We start from the raw sequence: 18,100 nt of genomic DNA, 5'->3' as shown, positions 1-18,100 counted from the left end.
ACAGTTAGCTGACCAGTTTTCACGAAATGCTCGTTTGACTTTGGCAAGCTCAGACGGACAAAGGTCTAAGGTTTCACTAGAATTGCAATTAAACTATACTGATGCACTGAATGACACAAAGACAGACAAAGAACACTACCTCTATGTACTCCGTCTTCTTTTTTAATAGAGCTAGATAATATTCTTTTCCAGCTCTGGAGGGAGATCTTAGGCCCATGGGTGTTATGTGATCATTCGGGAGTAGGAATGCACTTCATCTGAGCCTCAAGACTCCAGGGGCCACAGACAGAACGGCCCTAGTAATGAAGTGAGGCGACATTGCGACGTGTGTGTGTGTGTGTGTGTGTGTGTGTGTGTGTGTGTGTGTGTGTGTGTGTGTGTGTGTGTGTGTCTGTCTGTGTGTGTGTGTGTGTGTGTGTGTGTGTGTGTGTGTGTGTGTGTGTGTGTGTGTGTGTGTGTGTGTGTGTGTGTGTGTGTGTGCGACTGTGCGTGTGTGTGCGTGCGTGCGTGAGTGCTTGAGGAAGCTCTCCTTTCAAAGACCCCCTCACCACCACCCGTTTCCCCTTTGCTTTCCTGGCTCCCCCAGAAATCCAAACTGATCTCTGATAGACTGATAACCCATAGATTCCGTCTGCAGTGCATGGTGCCTCTTCAACAGAATGGCCGGAATGGGCCTGGGGGGCTGGTGGGACTTATATGCATGTGCGTGTGTGCATGGGTGTGCAGCTGTGTGTATACGCACCTGTATCACTGCATCTGTACACACATACTTTTTTTCTTCTTCTTTTTTTAATCACCTGACATGGTCAAGTGTCTTTCTTTACAGTAGTACAGTAACCTGTATATGCCTATAGAGCGGCTCATATAGGTCACAGTCATGTTACACCCCTGTTTTCTAACTGTGTCTGTGCACTTGATCTGTCTGCTGTGTCAACAGCCAGCAAACGATTTATGGCCTGTGGTGCCACTGTTTTGGGGTGAGCACACTGTAAGAAGCTGGGGAATCTCTCACTCCCCCCCCCTTCCCCCTCCGTGAACAGTTCTCTTTCCCAAGCACCTTTTCCACTTTGGAGGACCAAGACTTCCTTAATATGATCTTTCATCGTTCTGGTCTATTCTGTTGATTCGTTCCCTTGTTTCTTCTCAGCCAAAATCAGCATCAAACATATCTGCGGTTTGCAGAAATCTACAATGCCACACTTTCTTTCTTTTTTTCAATTTATTTTGCTTCACGTTCCCGTCACCTCATTCTGTCTCTCCATCTTTGTCTTTTTGTCCTCCAGTCCCTTTCATTTGGTGACTCTTGATTCATGCGTGGCTGGAGGTGTTCTGCTGGTGGTGTTGAGTTACTGTATAATGTCTGGCTCCAGCAGTTATTCTTATCTGCTCTCATATGGCAAAGCTGTTTCTGCAGTAGGTTTTCAGAGGTGATATGATGTCATTGTACCACACTATGGCTTCCAGAAGGAGAATGCAGCATGGAAATTAGGGCTGTAACGATACATTTTAACAGCGATACGATAGTATCACGGTACATACATGGTTGCCGATACGATATGGGCAATACGATACGAAGACCACAGAAAATCTAATGAATGTTCAAAGTTCAGGTTTTTTGGGTGCAATTCAGCTCAGAAAACCTAAAAAAAAGAAAATGTCACCAGACCTTTAAAATCGATACAGTAACTATTTAGCAAAGCAATTAAATCTGTGGTTGTGGATAGTACAGGGAAAATGTATGAATATGGATATAAAAGAGTAAACACAGTGATTCTCTGGCAGATACATAGACATTATATTTGAAGTAACACATATGGACAAACCTGTACCTTGACACATTTATCAATAGACCAAGTGTAGCAACTAAATACAACACACAAGTACTATTATTACGGCCCTGTCTCACCGTCATACACTGCACCCCATCCGATACACACACCCAATTGCTCTACTGTTTATTCTTCATTGTGTACTCAGATCCACTTTAGCTACTGTATACTACTGGGACGTTTCTCTTTCTGGGGTCTACACAAAGAACCACAGTACATCACATGACAGTATTGTATTGTTTTTGGGAAAAAAAAGTTAAAAGTTATATAAAAAATAAATAAAACTAGTAAATAATAAAATATTTTATTGTGGATTACATACATTGTCATACAGTAAATCAAACAAGTTCAGCCGCAGGTTTACAGTACACTATCAGTATCCTATATCAAAACAAGTCATAAGACAATCCCAAACATTCTGTGATACCACTCTACTGTACATTGCTTTGGTAGCATAGATTTCTTCAGTGTGATGCCAAGTGTGTGTCTGTGCCACTAGGGTAAACTACACGGGTCAAAAGGGATACAGGGGTCGACACTCTGTCTCCTTGTGATTTGCAGTGCATTGTGGGGGGTCGTGTCACTCACTGTCCTGAAGTTGGCAATCCAGCCACTGTGGTGTGCAGATTTACAACACTGCTGCAACATGCTGTTGATGATACCAATGATGTCCGGTAGCCTTGATTCCAGTTATTAATGTCCTCCACCTCCGGCTTTCCGCAGGTGAAGTCTCTGGAATTCATAGGGGAAGTTAAGTTCAGTTCAGTTCAGCATTTGAAAAAAATAATGTTTTCTATCAACAAAAGTAAGAATACAAAAAAGGGAATGTGAGATTACTCATGTATCTTAATCATTATCAATGGATGGACCATATGTGAATGCAGACACATTTAGATACCATGCCAGGCATAGCTGCATGGAACACAGCCAGTATTTATACCAGCAGAATGATTAATGAGGAAATCTAATAATGTTTCTGGTCCTCCCATCTTGTCAGTCACTGAGTGAGGATATTCTTGGATTGTTGCTCTTCCCTTGCATCATGCTGTTTAGACGTCAAAGTGAAGTCTCTCTAATGATACCCACTCTCCCACTGTCTATCTATGGTGTGTGGCACAGCTATGTAAATAGGAGCTGGTGAGGAATGTGCAATCAAAGGAGTCTGGCATTAAGGTTTGGTGTTCTCCTGAAGCTCTAGTGTACATAATGTTTTTAGGTTTGATTGCTGACTCTACTTGAAGCACTTTGCGTAGACTGGTATGGTCATTATGGCCACATACGTACAATGGGGTGCATACGTTGGTTAGACATACTAACGGTCCGACAGGCATTAGTCTGACAACGCCGTGGCTCCCGACATGCGTGGCCGGTTAAAACGAACCTGTGGCTGTTTAAAACTCACCCGTGGCTCCCGACATGTGTGGAAGCTAGTTAAAACAAACCTGCGGCAGGTTAAAACTAACCCGTGGCTCCAGATATGCGTGGCAAGTTGAAACTAACTTGTGGCTTCCTGTGAGGTTAGGTTTAGGTTTGGGGTTTTGGGTAGGGTGTCGGAATAATAGTACGTAGGGCCAAACACATGCACCCATAGTAACGTACAATAGCTGATGCATTGAGTACTGCAGTATTTCTTGACCTTTGTTATTTTTCATTGAAGTAGGCCTACCAGTATTGTCAGATTTCGAATAATCTTATATGTCAAATTGCACTGAATTTTTGATTGGGATATTGGGTTTTATATCGATGACACTTTAAAGGTTATGGTTTTATTCATGGTAATGGTTAAGGGCTAATCTCTAATCTACAGTGAGATCTCAAATGCTGGTGCTATAATTTCATGCTGAACAGCAACCTTGGTTATGTGACCTTATAGTTACAAGGTCAGCAGCAAATATTAGGTTCCTGGCCCTCCTACACTGCATGCATAACAAACCATGCAAGTGTTCACAGGAGGAGACCTTTGTATTGGATCTTAGCAAACCTGTGCATAAGGCGCTGCACAATGTACATCTCCTTCTCGCTAGCTCGTTTCCGGCATGGTCTCTTGACTAAGCAGCAATTTAGAGCCTCCTGGAGTGCATCCCAACTGAGGCCTAAAAGCATGAAAATGTCAGCCAACGATTCTTGATATGCTGCTTCTCTGATATACTGTAGGCCCCTGCCGTGCTGTAGCTATGCCGACGATTAGCATCAATCACCCTATGGCTAATTTATTAAGGGACTGAAACCGGGGACATCTGGAAACGTGTTTGGCCTATAAAACATTTCATCCCCGGAGAAACTATTAGTATTGTCAGTTTGAATGAAAGTCTAGGAAATGTGAGCTTGTGGCTGAGCTGATACGCACATTACGCAGTCTAACTGTTTGTCATAAAAATTGCAATAAATGAGTTCATAAATGATGACCACAGGGAGACTGCATGGTGAACAGGCATTTCGACTTCTATTTCTGATACTTTCATAAAAGTGTCACAGTTGTGGTTCCGGAGTAGCACAGCCATTGCTTAACCCCTCATTCTGTCCCCAAGTTATTGCTCTCATAAATATCAAGCTTAATTATCTTCTCAATGACGGTTCAATGAGTTGAAAGTTTCATCTATCAATCAAATCTGTCAATCACTCAAACTGACATGTATTCAGTTACCTTCAAATGTATCTGCTTTTGTTTGATTTTAAGTTGCATGCCAGCTCTGTGTCACAATCCATGACATGTGCTTTGTTTTTCATGTGTTCAGTGTTTTCTAGTCATAGTTAGTGTTTTATTTTCTGTTGTTCCTTTGATTCTGTTGTTTATTTCCAGTTAGAGTTTACATAGTCTCTCTCACAGACTGAGGAAAAGAAGGCACTAGTGTTTTCCCTTTGTTTGGCAGATGGGTTCCCAGATTGGAGTTTACCGTACACATGTGTACCATTATGTTGTAGTATTATTCTGTGACTTCCTGTCTGCCCCTGTACCTGCCCTGTCTAACCTTGTGATTTGTCAGTGTTTCCACCTGTGTCCTCTTAGTTCCCCAGCCTATCCCAGTCTTGATTGTCAGTTGTGTTCACCTGTGTCCTGTTATCCCTGTGTCTTTATATACACCCCTGTTCTCTCAGTTCCTTTGTCAGTTACATTGTTGCTCCTATTTGAGTTCTGCTAAGCTCTGTTGCATTTGAGTGCCGAGTCCTCTTCTTATCTGTCTGTGTTTGGGTCCTAAACCTCCTGCCTCGCAATCGTGACACTCCGAAAACAACATAAGGCAGCTTGTACAATATTACAAGCAGCTAGATTGAGGATTTCTTCTCTTCTGAATTGTGAACAATAATGTAGTGGAGACATATCGCTTAAAAAAAGAAGTAATCCATGGCTGCAGGAGATCTGGGCCACCCAGTCTGTGGCCCGCTGTCCTCTTCAGTTGTTCATTCCCACTCCCAGCACAATGCCGACACGGGGTGTGTGTGTGTGTGTGTGTGTGTGTGTGTGTGTGTGTGTGTGTGTGTGTGTGCGCGTCCGCGTGCAGTGGGGGTTACAGCTGTCAATCTGCCCATAATCTGCAGAAAGAAAGGGAAATAGAGGGAGAGAGAAAGAAAAGGCAGCAAGCGGGCGCACTAGTATTAAACAGGAATATATAGAAAAGGATGACACAAAGGGACAAGAGTGACGCTTCTGATACTTCTGGTTCCAAGATGTCCCTGTGAAAAGGAACAGCACCTTCTGTCACTACTGTCACAGTTACAGTGCAATAACGCCAATAAGAAGGCAGAGAGACCACAGCTTTTTATACAGTGGCCTGAATAAGTTATTGACATTCAGCTTAAATTAATGTTAATATCTTCACTCTTCAGACATATAAGGCTATAAGCCTGATGTCATTTCAAGCATGTGACATTATCAGTTTCAGATCTACATGTAGGGCTAGTTTCTCGAGATACACTGTGACTAATTCAAAGGAAAAGAGGGAGCTGTTTTTCCTTTGTTTTGCCAATGGGTACCCAGATTGCATGTAGGGTGGAATAGGTCTGCATAGCTGTTTTTGATGTTGGAATGGAAGTCCTATTTGCAACAATCAATTACATTGGACGAAGATACCATGATCAATGTGATCATTGCATGTTTGTCTCATTCTTGTAAAACTGGTTTCATGTTGCACTGAACCATACAGGTAGCACAGTGTACATCTACCTGTATCAGGTTATTTAATTGATTATAATCCAATGTATTTGCTGGGATTGTTACTGTCATTAGTCATGGGAATATCGGCCAGTAACTTATGGCAGAAATACATTCTGAATTCAAGCACACAAAACGTCTTCCCCAGGAAGCAGATCAACGAAGGCTGCCAGTATATATTGTGGATGCTGAAACAGAGAGGTCTCTTTGTCTGTGCTGTGTGTGTACACCTGATAAACAGAGAGGTCTCTTTGTCTGTGCTGTGTGTACACCTGATAATCCTAGATGATAAACAGAGAGGTCTCTTTGTCTGTGCTGTGTGTGTACACCTGATAATCCTAGATGATAAACAGAGAGGTCTCTTTGTCTGTGCTGTGTGTGTACACCTGATAATCCTAGATGATAAACAGAGAGGTCTCTTTGTCTGTGCTGTGTGTGTACACCTGATAATCCTAGATGATAACGACTCCACTAAGCTTCGCTGTACTGTATATCAGCCCCAAAGCAGGCCTGCCGCCAAGGCACACTTTCCACATCGCAAAGAAAGCCCCCCAACAATTTGTCATTCATGGTCTGCCAGAGAGTTTTGAAGATGAGATGTATTTTATGTCATGGTAGAACAAGTGCCTCTCTAAGGTTGATTGATGTTTAAGTTCCACAAAGCTCCGCTTGGTTCCTGTCCATTAGGTCAGGTTTGATACAATCATGTCCTAAAGCTGTAGCAGAATGCAGAATGCGTGAGGGGTTGATACCACTGTACAGGAACATGGACGAGACACTTACTGTAGGTCACATGCGAGGACGCCGTTCAAAGACTTCTACAGTTGATCATGTGTGTTGTACCTACCGTATGAACCTCTGAAGAATTTTGGGCAGGCAAAGGCAGGCATGATACATGTTTCCTTGTATTTTTAGCTTTGACTGTCAGAAACATGAGCATGGTGAAGGTTAGCCTGCCTGCTGGGCTACTGTGAAAGTTGAAGCTCTGTGTCTCCAACTCGAAGCAAAGGCCTGTGTGTGTTTGTGTGTGTGTGTGTGTGTGTGTGTGTGTGTGTGTGTGTGTGTGTGTGATTGCGTTTGCGTGCGTGCCTGTGTGTGTGTGCCTGCGCGTCATAACATCAATTCAAGCAGGAGAAACAATATCCAACTCTTATTCCACATAATATAGCATGTAATCTGTTATGTCTTGGCATGAATATATAGTCTTCATGTTGTCATGTGGGTTGGAGGAAGCGGACACATCTTCCTAAATGAATACCCACACAGATCATACCTCCCCGTGTGTTTTCATTCTCCCCATCACATAGCAGAAAGACCACAGTGCCTTTCTCCGTCACTGAGGTAAATCCTAAATCCATGCCGGCTCATTGTGCAAGGAAGCACAAGCCCTGTGCAATTGTCCTCTGTAGAGTGAGGTGTTTGTTTTTCCTGCTCCTCTTCTGACAGGCAAGGTGTCCGGTTCACCTCTGTGTCTCCACCTCAACCATACCCTAAGAATTTGTTTTATATTTTTTGAGGCATTTCGTGTTTCATTAGATAACACAGCAGCCAGAGAAGCCAACACAATTAGAACTGGTAAATAAGTTTGAAGTTCCTTCCCTTGTGGTATTAAAGTGGGCTGAAAAAAGGGTGAACTCTAAGGCACTCCACTGAGTTGAATTTAAAAAGCCTTTATTGTCATTTGGTTAGGCTAGGCAAAGATAAAAAATAAATAAAAAAAGACCTACACGTTAAGGCTATAGATCCTTCATCAGGGTCCAAGGCACTCAACTGAGCGAAGTGCCTTGGATTTATTTTGAGTTCACCTTTGGATATCAGCCCACTTAAAGTACCTTAAGGGAAGGAACTTCAAACGTATTTACCTATTATTGAACCCAATGAGCACCTGTTTTTCAGTTACTGACAACTACGGACCATGCAGTGCTTCCTCTTCTCTCTATTCAACAATTTGTTGTGCCTGTGTGGTACAGGAAATAATAACTGACAGATTCACCCGCACGGTTTGCCCCATGTTCGATTCTAATTTGTGGATTGGAAAGAAGTGGCCATTATTCATCACTAAATGTCTGTTTTTGTGTTTAGACAAACTCGGTCGGACCCTCTTTAGCCCACTGAACATATGAAGCAGTGTGAGGTCGACATGTCCTCTGTTGCTGTGACCAGCCATGCACAGCCAAGGAGAAACAGCCACGTCTAATCAGCCTAAACCTAAAGAACCCACTGAGCCCTGGCCATTCGCACAAAAGGTCAGAGGTCACTGGGCCTGTGAGACCAAAGGATAAAACAGACAGAGGGGTACTTACTTGGCGGCGGTATAAAAAAGGCCTCACAAAAACTGTGATAATGCAACGAAAGTGTTCAGCCTAAAGAATCTCTGAAGCAGCTGTGTCAAGGGAGCTGACCGAGAGTAGTCTGCCGGAGCTCGTTTGAGGGATTACCTGAGTCATGAGATAGTACGGATTAAGAGCAGAATTGGGCATGGAGCTGCGGATCAGCGGCAGGTGACTCTGCGCTTTAGCCCATTCATGTCGGATGCTGCTCGGTTCAAATGTGTGTTTTATGACCACGGGCCCCTCTCTCACAGACGATAATGAGGGTTCTTAAAAGTTAGCAGAGAAAATGACCTACATTACAAACATGTAATTTGTTTAGTGTCACAAACTCACAGTACTATACATACACACACACACACACACACACACACACACACACACACACACACACACACACACACACACACACACGCACGCACACGCACACACCAACTAATTCACACTTTGCTGTCACACCTGGTGATGACAAATGATAGCTAATGGAGCTTCAAAGTCTTACCGAACAGTATAATTAAAAATAACTTGCAGAGGCTTAGTCCTATTGAGAGAGAGAGAGGGGGGTCATGGGGTGACCGGAGATTGAGAGCGGTAAAGAAGGCAAGGTCATTCAAAAAAAAGTCCCTGGTACAAAACGTATGTGAAAGAAATTCATTTATTTTGCACTGTATGTTCTTGTCTAGCCGACATAGGTGGGATAGAAGAATTGATGTGGGGGTGAAGGATTGACACAGAGAGTGCGCCTGAGTGGGAAAGAAAGTGAGAGATACAAGGCGACACTCGAGGCGTTGTGAAGTGGGATTTAGTGAAGCTGTGGTATTAAGTTATCATGTTACCCTTCCAAATTTAAAATGGCTCCTAACGGATGCCTTTCAAGCTGGAGTGCTGAAAACGGATTTCAATTGAGATGCCTCAGTGGTTCTTTACAACGACAAATGGAAGTGGAGGGAATTAAGTGCATTAGCATATTGTACAATTACTTTATTACTACTATTATTTATTTATATGTATCTCAATACTACTACATCTTAATGGTACACTTCACAATACCAACTCTGCATTTCATCCGTATACTAAGAAATACACTACTTTTATTTAGACTATTCACATTATATATATATATCTTTTTTTCCTTCTTTTTTTTCTATTATTATTTTAAAATCTCTATTCACTAATATACCACTACTTATATTACTTTGTCTTACTATATTACTTACTATGTTACAAGTGCATGATTACTAGTCTGCTATATGTATTTTACAATAGCTTGCTATGTTTGTACATTTGTTATAGGTGGAAACAAACTAAAGCCTCAGCCGTTCCGTCTCAACTGGTCCTGGATCAGCCTGGAGAAGGAGTATTACCTGGTGGATGAAGACGCTAAATTCCTGGAGGTGACGCTCAGACGCCGGGGTTACCTGGGAGAAACCTCTTTCGTCAGTAAGTGATGACAGTCTTTCATCTGACATCTGTCAACTTTGAAACTGATTACACGGTCTAATTAATCCAAGTGATCATTTCACTAGGGATTTTGGTTCCATTTCTATGCTCTCGGAGTTAAATTCACATGGATTGACTGCGTATAATTGTGAAAAAACTTTACTTTACTTTATTTGTTTATTTAGACAGGACCCTGCATATTAATGGACATCACATTATGTATGCAAAGTAAATATACTGGATTTAGCATTATCGGCAGTGCCCACACAAAACATAAAAACAAAACAGGCAGACAGTGGAATACATTACATTAGGAAACAAAGCATAACATACAAATATACAAGAACAATGTACAAAGGTGTAGTGCGTTTACACAGTGTGTTTATTGTAAAGCTTATTATTAATTTGTTATACGTAATAAACCTTTGGTTTCGTTACAGCGTAGAGTTGGAAGTGTAGATACAGTATAACACATAACACAGTAGAGAGTAATTTATCACTGTTAGTGTTAACTCAGATTGCCCTATTTTGAAAGATAGCAGGCCAAGACAACAAGCCCCTATTAAACTGTCAATTTGGTGAAAGACTGATTGCCCTCTTCTTAACTGTCCCCTCAGACTTTACTGATGTATTACTGTGCCATTTCAAAGGCTGCTGTACCATAAAACACCAAGCTAGACTGTCCCTTTGGTAATCTACACGGATTCCCTCTAAAGCTGGCCCCAGTTTACCCCAGAGTTAAACTTAATCATTCTAACAACCAGTCACACCCAAAAGGATGCACCAATACTGCTGTCCAGTTTGAGTGATGTTTCACTTCCTGTGTCCTCTGGGAAAGAAACGTTCTTAGTCTTAGTTTATAAAATATGTTTCCCCGTTCATAGTCCTTTCCAACAGACATAAATTAGACTTGTTTTGTGATAGCTTTCAATCTCATCTTTTGTTGTCCAACCATCATAGCCATTGGCAAGTTAATCACACTGAACATTCCATCATCACGATAGCCTATTCCACTGTTAGTTTACAAAACTGATGCTGGAGCATCAGCAATACAGTGTACATGCAGCAATACAACTTAAATATGGAGTGTTCACTTACAGTTGGAAGTGTAATTCTTTCATTTATTTATTACTCATGGCAAAAAAATCTCACTCTCTTTCTCACGTACATGTATCGCAGCCTCAACTAAAAACACAATCACGAAACATCCCTGTTTCCTATCAATCAAAGTTCTCAAATATGTGCCTTGCCACCTCTTCTGCCCTTACCCATCAGGCATCGCCACTAAGGATGGCACAGCGGAGAAGGACAAGGACTTCCGTGGGAAAGCCCAGAAGCAGGTCCAGTTCAACCCAGGCCAGACCACAGCCACGTGGAGGGTGAAGATCTTCACTGACCAGGAGTTTGAGATCTCGGAGACCTTTGAGATCCAGCTCTCTGACCCAGTCATGTCTGTGCTGGAGTACCCCGACACTGCCACAGTTGAGATTGTGGACCCTGGAGATGGTAGGAATCCTATTAGTCTATGTGCATTCAAATCACGTGCCCTGTGTTAATGGCAATGGTGGGAAGTACTTAAGTACAGTTTTGAGGTTACCTACTTTTACTTTTCTGGAGTATTTCCAATTTCCAGTACTCTTACTTGCACTCCACTACATCTCAGAGGCATTTTTGTACTCTGATTATTTGAAAACATAAGTTACTAGTTACTTTGTAGATTTGAATAAATATTACAAAACATACATTAACCACTTCAGCCGCATTTAAACCTGGTCATTTGAAAATAGCCCATCTACAAGCTCACAACGAGTGTTTCTACATTGCTTTTAGTTAAGTAAAGAAATGTTGTACTTTTCCCACCACTGGTTAATGGCAAAAGATCTACATCTCTAACATCCTGACCTTCCTTAGAAGAAGAGTTAAATAAACAAACAGTAACAACGATACTGACAGATTGGTGATAGATTCTGTGCTGCTCAGCTTGTTGTTTTTTCTCCCCCAAACAGAGTCGACGGTGTTCATCCCTGAAGCCGAGTACAGGATTGAAGAAGACATCGGAGAGCTGATGGTGCCTGTCCGTCGCTCTGGAGACGTCAGCCAGGAGCTCATGGTGGTCTGCTTCACTCAGCAAGGTGAGAGGAGTTGTTCATTCATATGAATGAATTGTCTATGCTCAAGCACAAAATACCCGGTCATGAACTACATTTTATGAGTTTGTGAATGCATGAAAGAAACAATCTTTTATGCCCTAGAATTAGATGTAGACATTTCTGGCCAAAAGTGCATTGTCTGGGCTGATATGTTTCCTCTTATTTTGACAGATCCTCTCTTATGGGAGTCCCTGGCACAAACTTTTTCCAAGTGGGGTTCTGGGCCCTAATACATTAATTTGGGGGTCCTTGACATGAAAATGTTCGAGAATCAACAGTTGGCATACAGTACACACAGTAATCCTAACGCTGTCATTTGATCACTGAAAATGTATCAGTTATGTCTTGACATGGCACCTGTCACCCAACTAAAATACCCAACAACATTCGTAACCTTATCATCCCATATTTACTCCCCAGCCACGGCCACTGGCACCATCCCTAGCTCCGTGCTGTCCTACTCCGACTACATCACGCGGGCCGAGGACCACACCAGCGTGCTGCGATTCGACAAAGGAGAGCGCGAGAAGCCCTGCCGGATCATCATCATCGACGACTCGCTGTACGAGGAGGAGGAGAGCTTCAACATCAGCCTCAGCATGGCCATGGGGGGCCAGGTGGGCGCCAGCTTCCCCAGCGCCAAGGTGACTATCCTGGCAGACAGTGATGATGGTGAGTACAGTGGTTGAGGTGTGTTTGTATTAGTATTACGGCATGGCACCGAAGGGGCCTAGCCGCCTATAGAACAGTGTTTGTCTGTATCTCTGTATCTCTGTCCCTACAAAGGTGCACCAATCACAGCTCAGCTCACACTGCTACACGAAGAAAGCGAATTAAGCAGTGAAATATTACGCAAACGTGTGTTTGTGCGTTGAAATCATATAGATATATAACCTGTTGACCCAACCCAAATTGTGGGTATCTATAGTAGGTTGGCATGGCACAGCACACAGAGCCCTGTGTATGATCTGATTTAACATGAAGTCTAGGGAGAGTGGAACTACCCATACTGTGGTTACATTCATGTTTACAGTGAGAACAGGTGCGGGTGATATCTTACCCTTGATCTAAGCAGTGTCATTAATCTACAACAAGTACACTCATGGCGCCTGACCAAAGCCTTGCACTGAAAAAGCAAAAGCAACTCTTTCTCCCTGTATGCAGTGTTTCCTTGAGGTTCTTCGAGTGTTTATACTCTCTGTGCCCTGTTGCCCATTCCTGAATGTTACACTCCTGTTTACTTAACATATGTGGAGACAAAGATCCCTGCTTCATCATCTTACTCATAGTTAACTGCTGGTCTATGTTTCTATCTGCCTTGCTGCAATCTGGATTTCTATTAGTCTGCTACTCTGCTTGTCTTCCTGCCTATATCATATACTGTACTGCATGTGCTTACCTGTGTCTGTGTGTCTGCCTGTATTTACTCCTGCCTGTCTCTCTCTGTGTCTATTTGTCTGCCTTTGTGCTTGTTAAATTCTTAGACAACTAGATGTTTCTAGTTGTAGTTAACGACAAACAGGTGCTGAGGTCGAGACTAGCAACTCAGCTTGATGCTATGTTATAGTATAGTATTATACTATATAGTATACTATGCTATGGTATTCGCTGTCTGACAGATGAAGGGACTTTAAACATGCATGTTTTCGCTCCAGAGCCCCCCATCTTCATTGGCATTCAGTGAAGCACATGGGGAAACAGAGAAGGCATCTTTTTGTCTGTAGGGGCCAAAAGGCAGGTGGTGGTGAGCAAGGGCCTATTGTGGAGGGATTTCAAATGACAGGAATGTTTTCACTCCAGCCCTCTGTTTGATGGTATTCAACACTGTGTTGAGCTTATTTGTGTTAAGAGATATCTCAGCCAGGCTATACAGTTTGAAGGTTCAATTTCAAATTGAATTATTTTTACATACTTATAATTTGTCCCTATAGCTTCTTTTGTGTATGCATATCACATTTCCATTTCTGAGGACATATGGTGCATGAATGAGCATATATAATATTATAATCAATCTTTTTTGTTTAATGCTCACTGAAAATAAATTATTTTGTACTGAAAAACGTGTATAAGTCAGCCTTTACTGCGGCTCCTTCCAGCCTGGTACCCTCCTACCCATCTCTCTCCTCCTCCTGTCTCTACTGTGTCTCTCCCACCATTCAATCAAGGCTCATTTCCCGGACTCACTTGTTCCAATGACAGACGCGCTCGTAGAACAAGCTTGCCTCCCAAGCAATTTGGAACTCGAGCACAATTGAAACTTTATGTATAAATAATCAGTGTACATTCCCAGACATGTGGAGAGACAAGAGGAGCCTCCTCAATGTAAACCTCTATTGAGACTCTGCTTCTTGGTGGGTCCTCAAGGAGTGACACCCTCCGCCATAAAGCTGGATGGATGTATGTATGTGTGTGTGTGTGTGTGTGTGTGTGTGTGTGTGTGTGTGTGTGTGTGTGTGTGTGTGTGTGTGTGTGTGTGTGTGTGTGTGTGTGTGTGTGTGTGTGTGTGTGTGTGTGTGTGTGTGTGTGTGTGTGTGTGTGTGTGTGTGTGTGTGTGTGTGTGTGTGTGTGTGTGTGTGTGTGTGTGTGTGTGTGTGTGTGTGTGTGTGCGTGCGTGCGTGCGTGCGTGCGTGCGTGCGTGCGTGCGTGCGTGCGTGCGTGCGTGCGTGCGTGCGTGCGAGAGAGAGAGTATATGGCTGCACATTTGTGCACTGATGAGTGTGTTAATGGTATTGTGTGTGTGTGTGTGTGTGTGTGTGTGTGTGTGTGTGTGTGTGTAAAACCATCTGCCTGGCTGAGTAAACCTGTGGTTTGGACTCAGGCCAATATCAGGCCTCCATTGTTATTTGTCTGGCTCTTCCTCCCAGTGATCTTTAACGTTGCCATGTTGGCACATCTTACCCCCCAACTCACCCCTTTGTCACTAAGTAGTAAATAGTTAGGTTGGTGGCCGAGATGCATTGAGAGTTGCCCTCACTACAACACTTTTCTGTTGTACCATCAGCCAACTTCTCAACAAAACCAACTCTTGACAATTCTGTTTCAAGGACAAATTTGCTAAACTAAAGCCTAGTTCAGACAAATAACTGTTTTAAGCCCACTATATAAGTTGTCTTACGATAGTGTCGGTGTCGTGCTCCTAAGATAACGATCTACAAGCTCACAACGCATCGCATCCATGACATGTAGGCTATTTGCGGCACACAACAAGCATTAGAACATTGCGAAGAAAAATAGCATCAATCTCAATTACCCCTTCCCTTAGAGATGTTTGCTAGACTTGAGTACTTTGCAAGAACAAGAGTAGAGATGTTTGCTGTAGGTATAAGGCTATATAAGCCTTTGCCTGTAGAGACGTTTGCTAGAGGTATAGACTTTGCTATACTACTGCAGTGCAGTGCTAGTCGATGAGCATCACTGAACATATGGATTGACAGTCTATAAACAGGCGATAGGAGAGATGAATTGGAACTGTGGGTTTCTGGGATGTGCATTCCTGCCTCTTCCCTCTGTCTGTGTTTTCCAAACGCATCCCCCTTCACCCGCCTTCCTTATCACCTGCTACATCAGCAGACGTAGAGAATATCCCTGCCCTCTGTGCGTCTACGCAGACTAGTGCGCACACACATAAACACACACATGCATCTTCCGTCTTCAGGTGTATCCTGAAGGCCTTGGCATTGAGTTCAGACAGAGCTGTCTGGCTTTAGATGAGTAGGGGAAAGAGGGGTGGATGAGGGCAGGATAAAGAGGGATGACAGCTCTCTTCCTGTGTGGAGTTACAAATGACAGAGCTGACCCAGTCAGCCACGCCACACTGTCTGTTTGTCCCTCAACCCATGTTTAAAACCGAAACATTATTAGTATCATAACAGGCAGTGTATTGTCCAGACTCAGACAATACATTGACAGAGTTTCACTTATTCCAAGATACTTTCAAGGTGTACAACTTTAAGCTGTAATGATTAGAATCAGTAACATTGTGATTGATTGACAATTGACACCTCATGTTGTCAATTTATATTCTATAAGAAAAAGTCCTTCTGCACACCTACAATGGACAGGTGCGTCGGATAACTGGAACTGAGAAGTAGAGAAAAAAGAATCCCGCACACTGTCTTCACTTGAGTTTAGATTTATTGAGTTTCGGTCCTTCTGACCTTCTGACCTTCATCAGGCATAAAAGCCTTTTAATTTATTTATATTCTCAAATCTTTTTTACCAGAACTGAAGATGTGCCATTTAGATAGACTGGCATAGAATTAAATAAGTCGGGCATCGATTGATCATTCCCCGATGTTATCCTACTGAGGGCTATGACAAATTGTTCAAAATGTGTTATTTTCCTATATTCCGACTCATCCTGTGACGTGACAATAAAGTAGCTCTGATTGTGTCACCTCTCCATCTGCCCCACAGAGCCTTCATTGTACTTTGGGGAGCCTGAGTACACGGTGGATGAGAGTTCAGGTTATGTGGAAGTGAGAGTGTGGAGAACAGGGACAGACCTGTCCAAGACTGCGACCGTCACTGTCCGTTCCAGGAAGAACGAGCCAGTCTCAGCTGAAGGTAAGACCATGGTGCACTTGGTGAATTCAATGACTACTTACTATGTTCTTTAAATGTGTCTTGTACGTTTTGCACAGTTTTGCAGTAGTTATTATTTGTAAATATGTAAATATGGCAACTTTTCCCATAACACTCGTCAGTGTTACTTGCTGATTGAGTTTTAAATATGCTATATTTATATAGCAGCTATATAAATAATGTTGCATTGCATTGCATTGGAGTCACCTCTATATCTCTGTGTCTCTCTGCCAGCTGGCCTGGACTATGTCGGCATCAGTCGTAACCTAGACTTCGCTCCAGGAGTGACCATGCAGACATTCAGGGTGACCATCCTGGATGACCTGGGCCAGCCGGAGCTGGAGGGCCCGGAGACCTTTGACCTGGTGCTGAGGATGCCCATGAACGCTGTGCTGGGAGAGCCCAGCAAAACCACCATCACCATCAACGATTCAGTCTCGGACGGTGAGTCTCGCACATGAACACACACAGGCACATAAACATATATTTTTTAAAATATTTACAGTAGTTCACACGGCCTATAGACATGAGCAACTACAATATCCATTGTATTTGACTTTGTACTGGCTTATTTACGTAAATTTCAGTATCCCTCTTCTATAGCATTGTGAACTAAGGCTATGAATAAGTCTTAACGCGGCCACATCCCTGTCTTTATAGTGCCTAAGGTGCAGTTCAAGGAGGGCAGCTACAAGGTGGATGAGGCCGATGGGGAGGTCAAGGTCACAGTGTACCGCAGCGGTGACATTAGCCTTGGGTCTACGGTGCGCTGCTACACCCGCCAGGGATCTGCTCAGGTCATGATGGACTACAACGAGAGGCCCAACACTGACGCTTCAGTCATCACCTTCCTACCGGGTCAGAACCGAAGTCATACTGTATCTGTCTGTCTGTCTGTCTGTCTGTCTGTCTGTCTGTCTGTCTGTCTGTCTGTCTGTCTGTCTGTCTGTCTGTCTGTCTGTCTGTCTGTCTGTCTGTCTGTCTGTCTGTCTGTCTGTCTGTCTGTCTGTCTGTCTGTCTGTCTGTCTGTCTGTCTGTCTGTCTGTCTGTCTGTCTGTCTGTCTGTCTGTCTGTCTGTCTGTCTGTCTGTCTGTCTGTCTGTCTGTCTGTCTGTCTGTCTGTCTGTCTGTCTGTCTGTCTGTCTGTCTGTCTGTCTGTCTGTCTGTCTGTCTGTCTGTCTGTCTGTCTGTCTGTCTGTCTGTCTGTCTGTCTGTCTGTCTGTCTGTCTGTCTGTCTGTCTGTCTGTCTGTCTGTCTGTCTGTCTGTCTGTCTGTCTGTCTGTCTGTCTGTCTGTCTGTCTGTCTGTCTGTCTGTCTGTCTGTCTGTCTGTCTGTCTGTCTGTCTGTCTGTCTGTCTGTCTGTCTGTCTGTCTGTCTGTCTGTCTGTCTGTCTGTCTGTCTGTCTGTCTGTCTGTCTGTCTGTCTGTCTGTCTGTCTGTCTGTCTGTCTGTCTGTCTGTCTGTCTGTCTGTCTGTCTGTCTGTCTGTCTGTCTGTCTGTCTGTCTGTCTGTCTGTCTGTCTGTCTGTCTGTCTGTCTGTCTGTCTGTCTGTCTGTCTGTCTGTCTGTCTGTCTGTCTGTCTGTCTGTCTGTCTGTCTGTCTGTCTGTCTGTCTGTCTG

At 43.3% G+C, this 18,100-nt stretch overlaps 1 protein-coding gene across 1 annotated transcript in view; it reads left to right on the top strand.

Moving 5' to 3' along the window:
• frem3 (Fras1 related extracellular matrix 3) overlaps positions 1–18,100 on the top strand; it is a 39,785-nt gene that overhangs the window by 11,270 nt on the left and 10,415 nt on the right. The window contains exons 3-9 of the mRNA XM_080759357.1: positions 9,603–9,749; positions 11,025–11,255; positions 11,756–11,881; positions 12,320–12,571; positions 16,316–16,465; positions 16,718–16,927; positions 17,144–17,341. Of these exons, the coding sequence (XP_080615483.1) occupies positions 9,603–9,749; positions 11,025–11,255; positions 11,756–11,881; positions 12,320–12,571; positions 16,316–16,465; positions 16,718–16,927; positions 17,144–17,341 (1,314 nt within the window). The remainder of the gene's footprint in view (positions 1–9,602; positions 9,750–11,024; positions 11,256–11,755; positions 11,882–12,319; positions 12,572–16,315; positions 16,466–16,717; positions 16,928–17,143; positions 17,342–18,100) is intronic.

Source organism: Protomyctophum bolini (genome assembly GCF_963924005.1).
Source record: "Protomyctophum bolini genome assembly, chromosome: 3".
In the NCBI taxonomy this organism is placed as follows: domain Eukaryota; kingdom Metazoa; phylum Chordata; class Actinopteri; order Myctophiformes; family Myctophidae; genus Protomyctophum; species Protomyctophum bolini.
The sequence above is the reverse complement of the archived record's forward strand: the minus strand, read 5'-3'. Positions and strand labels throughout refer to the sequence as shown.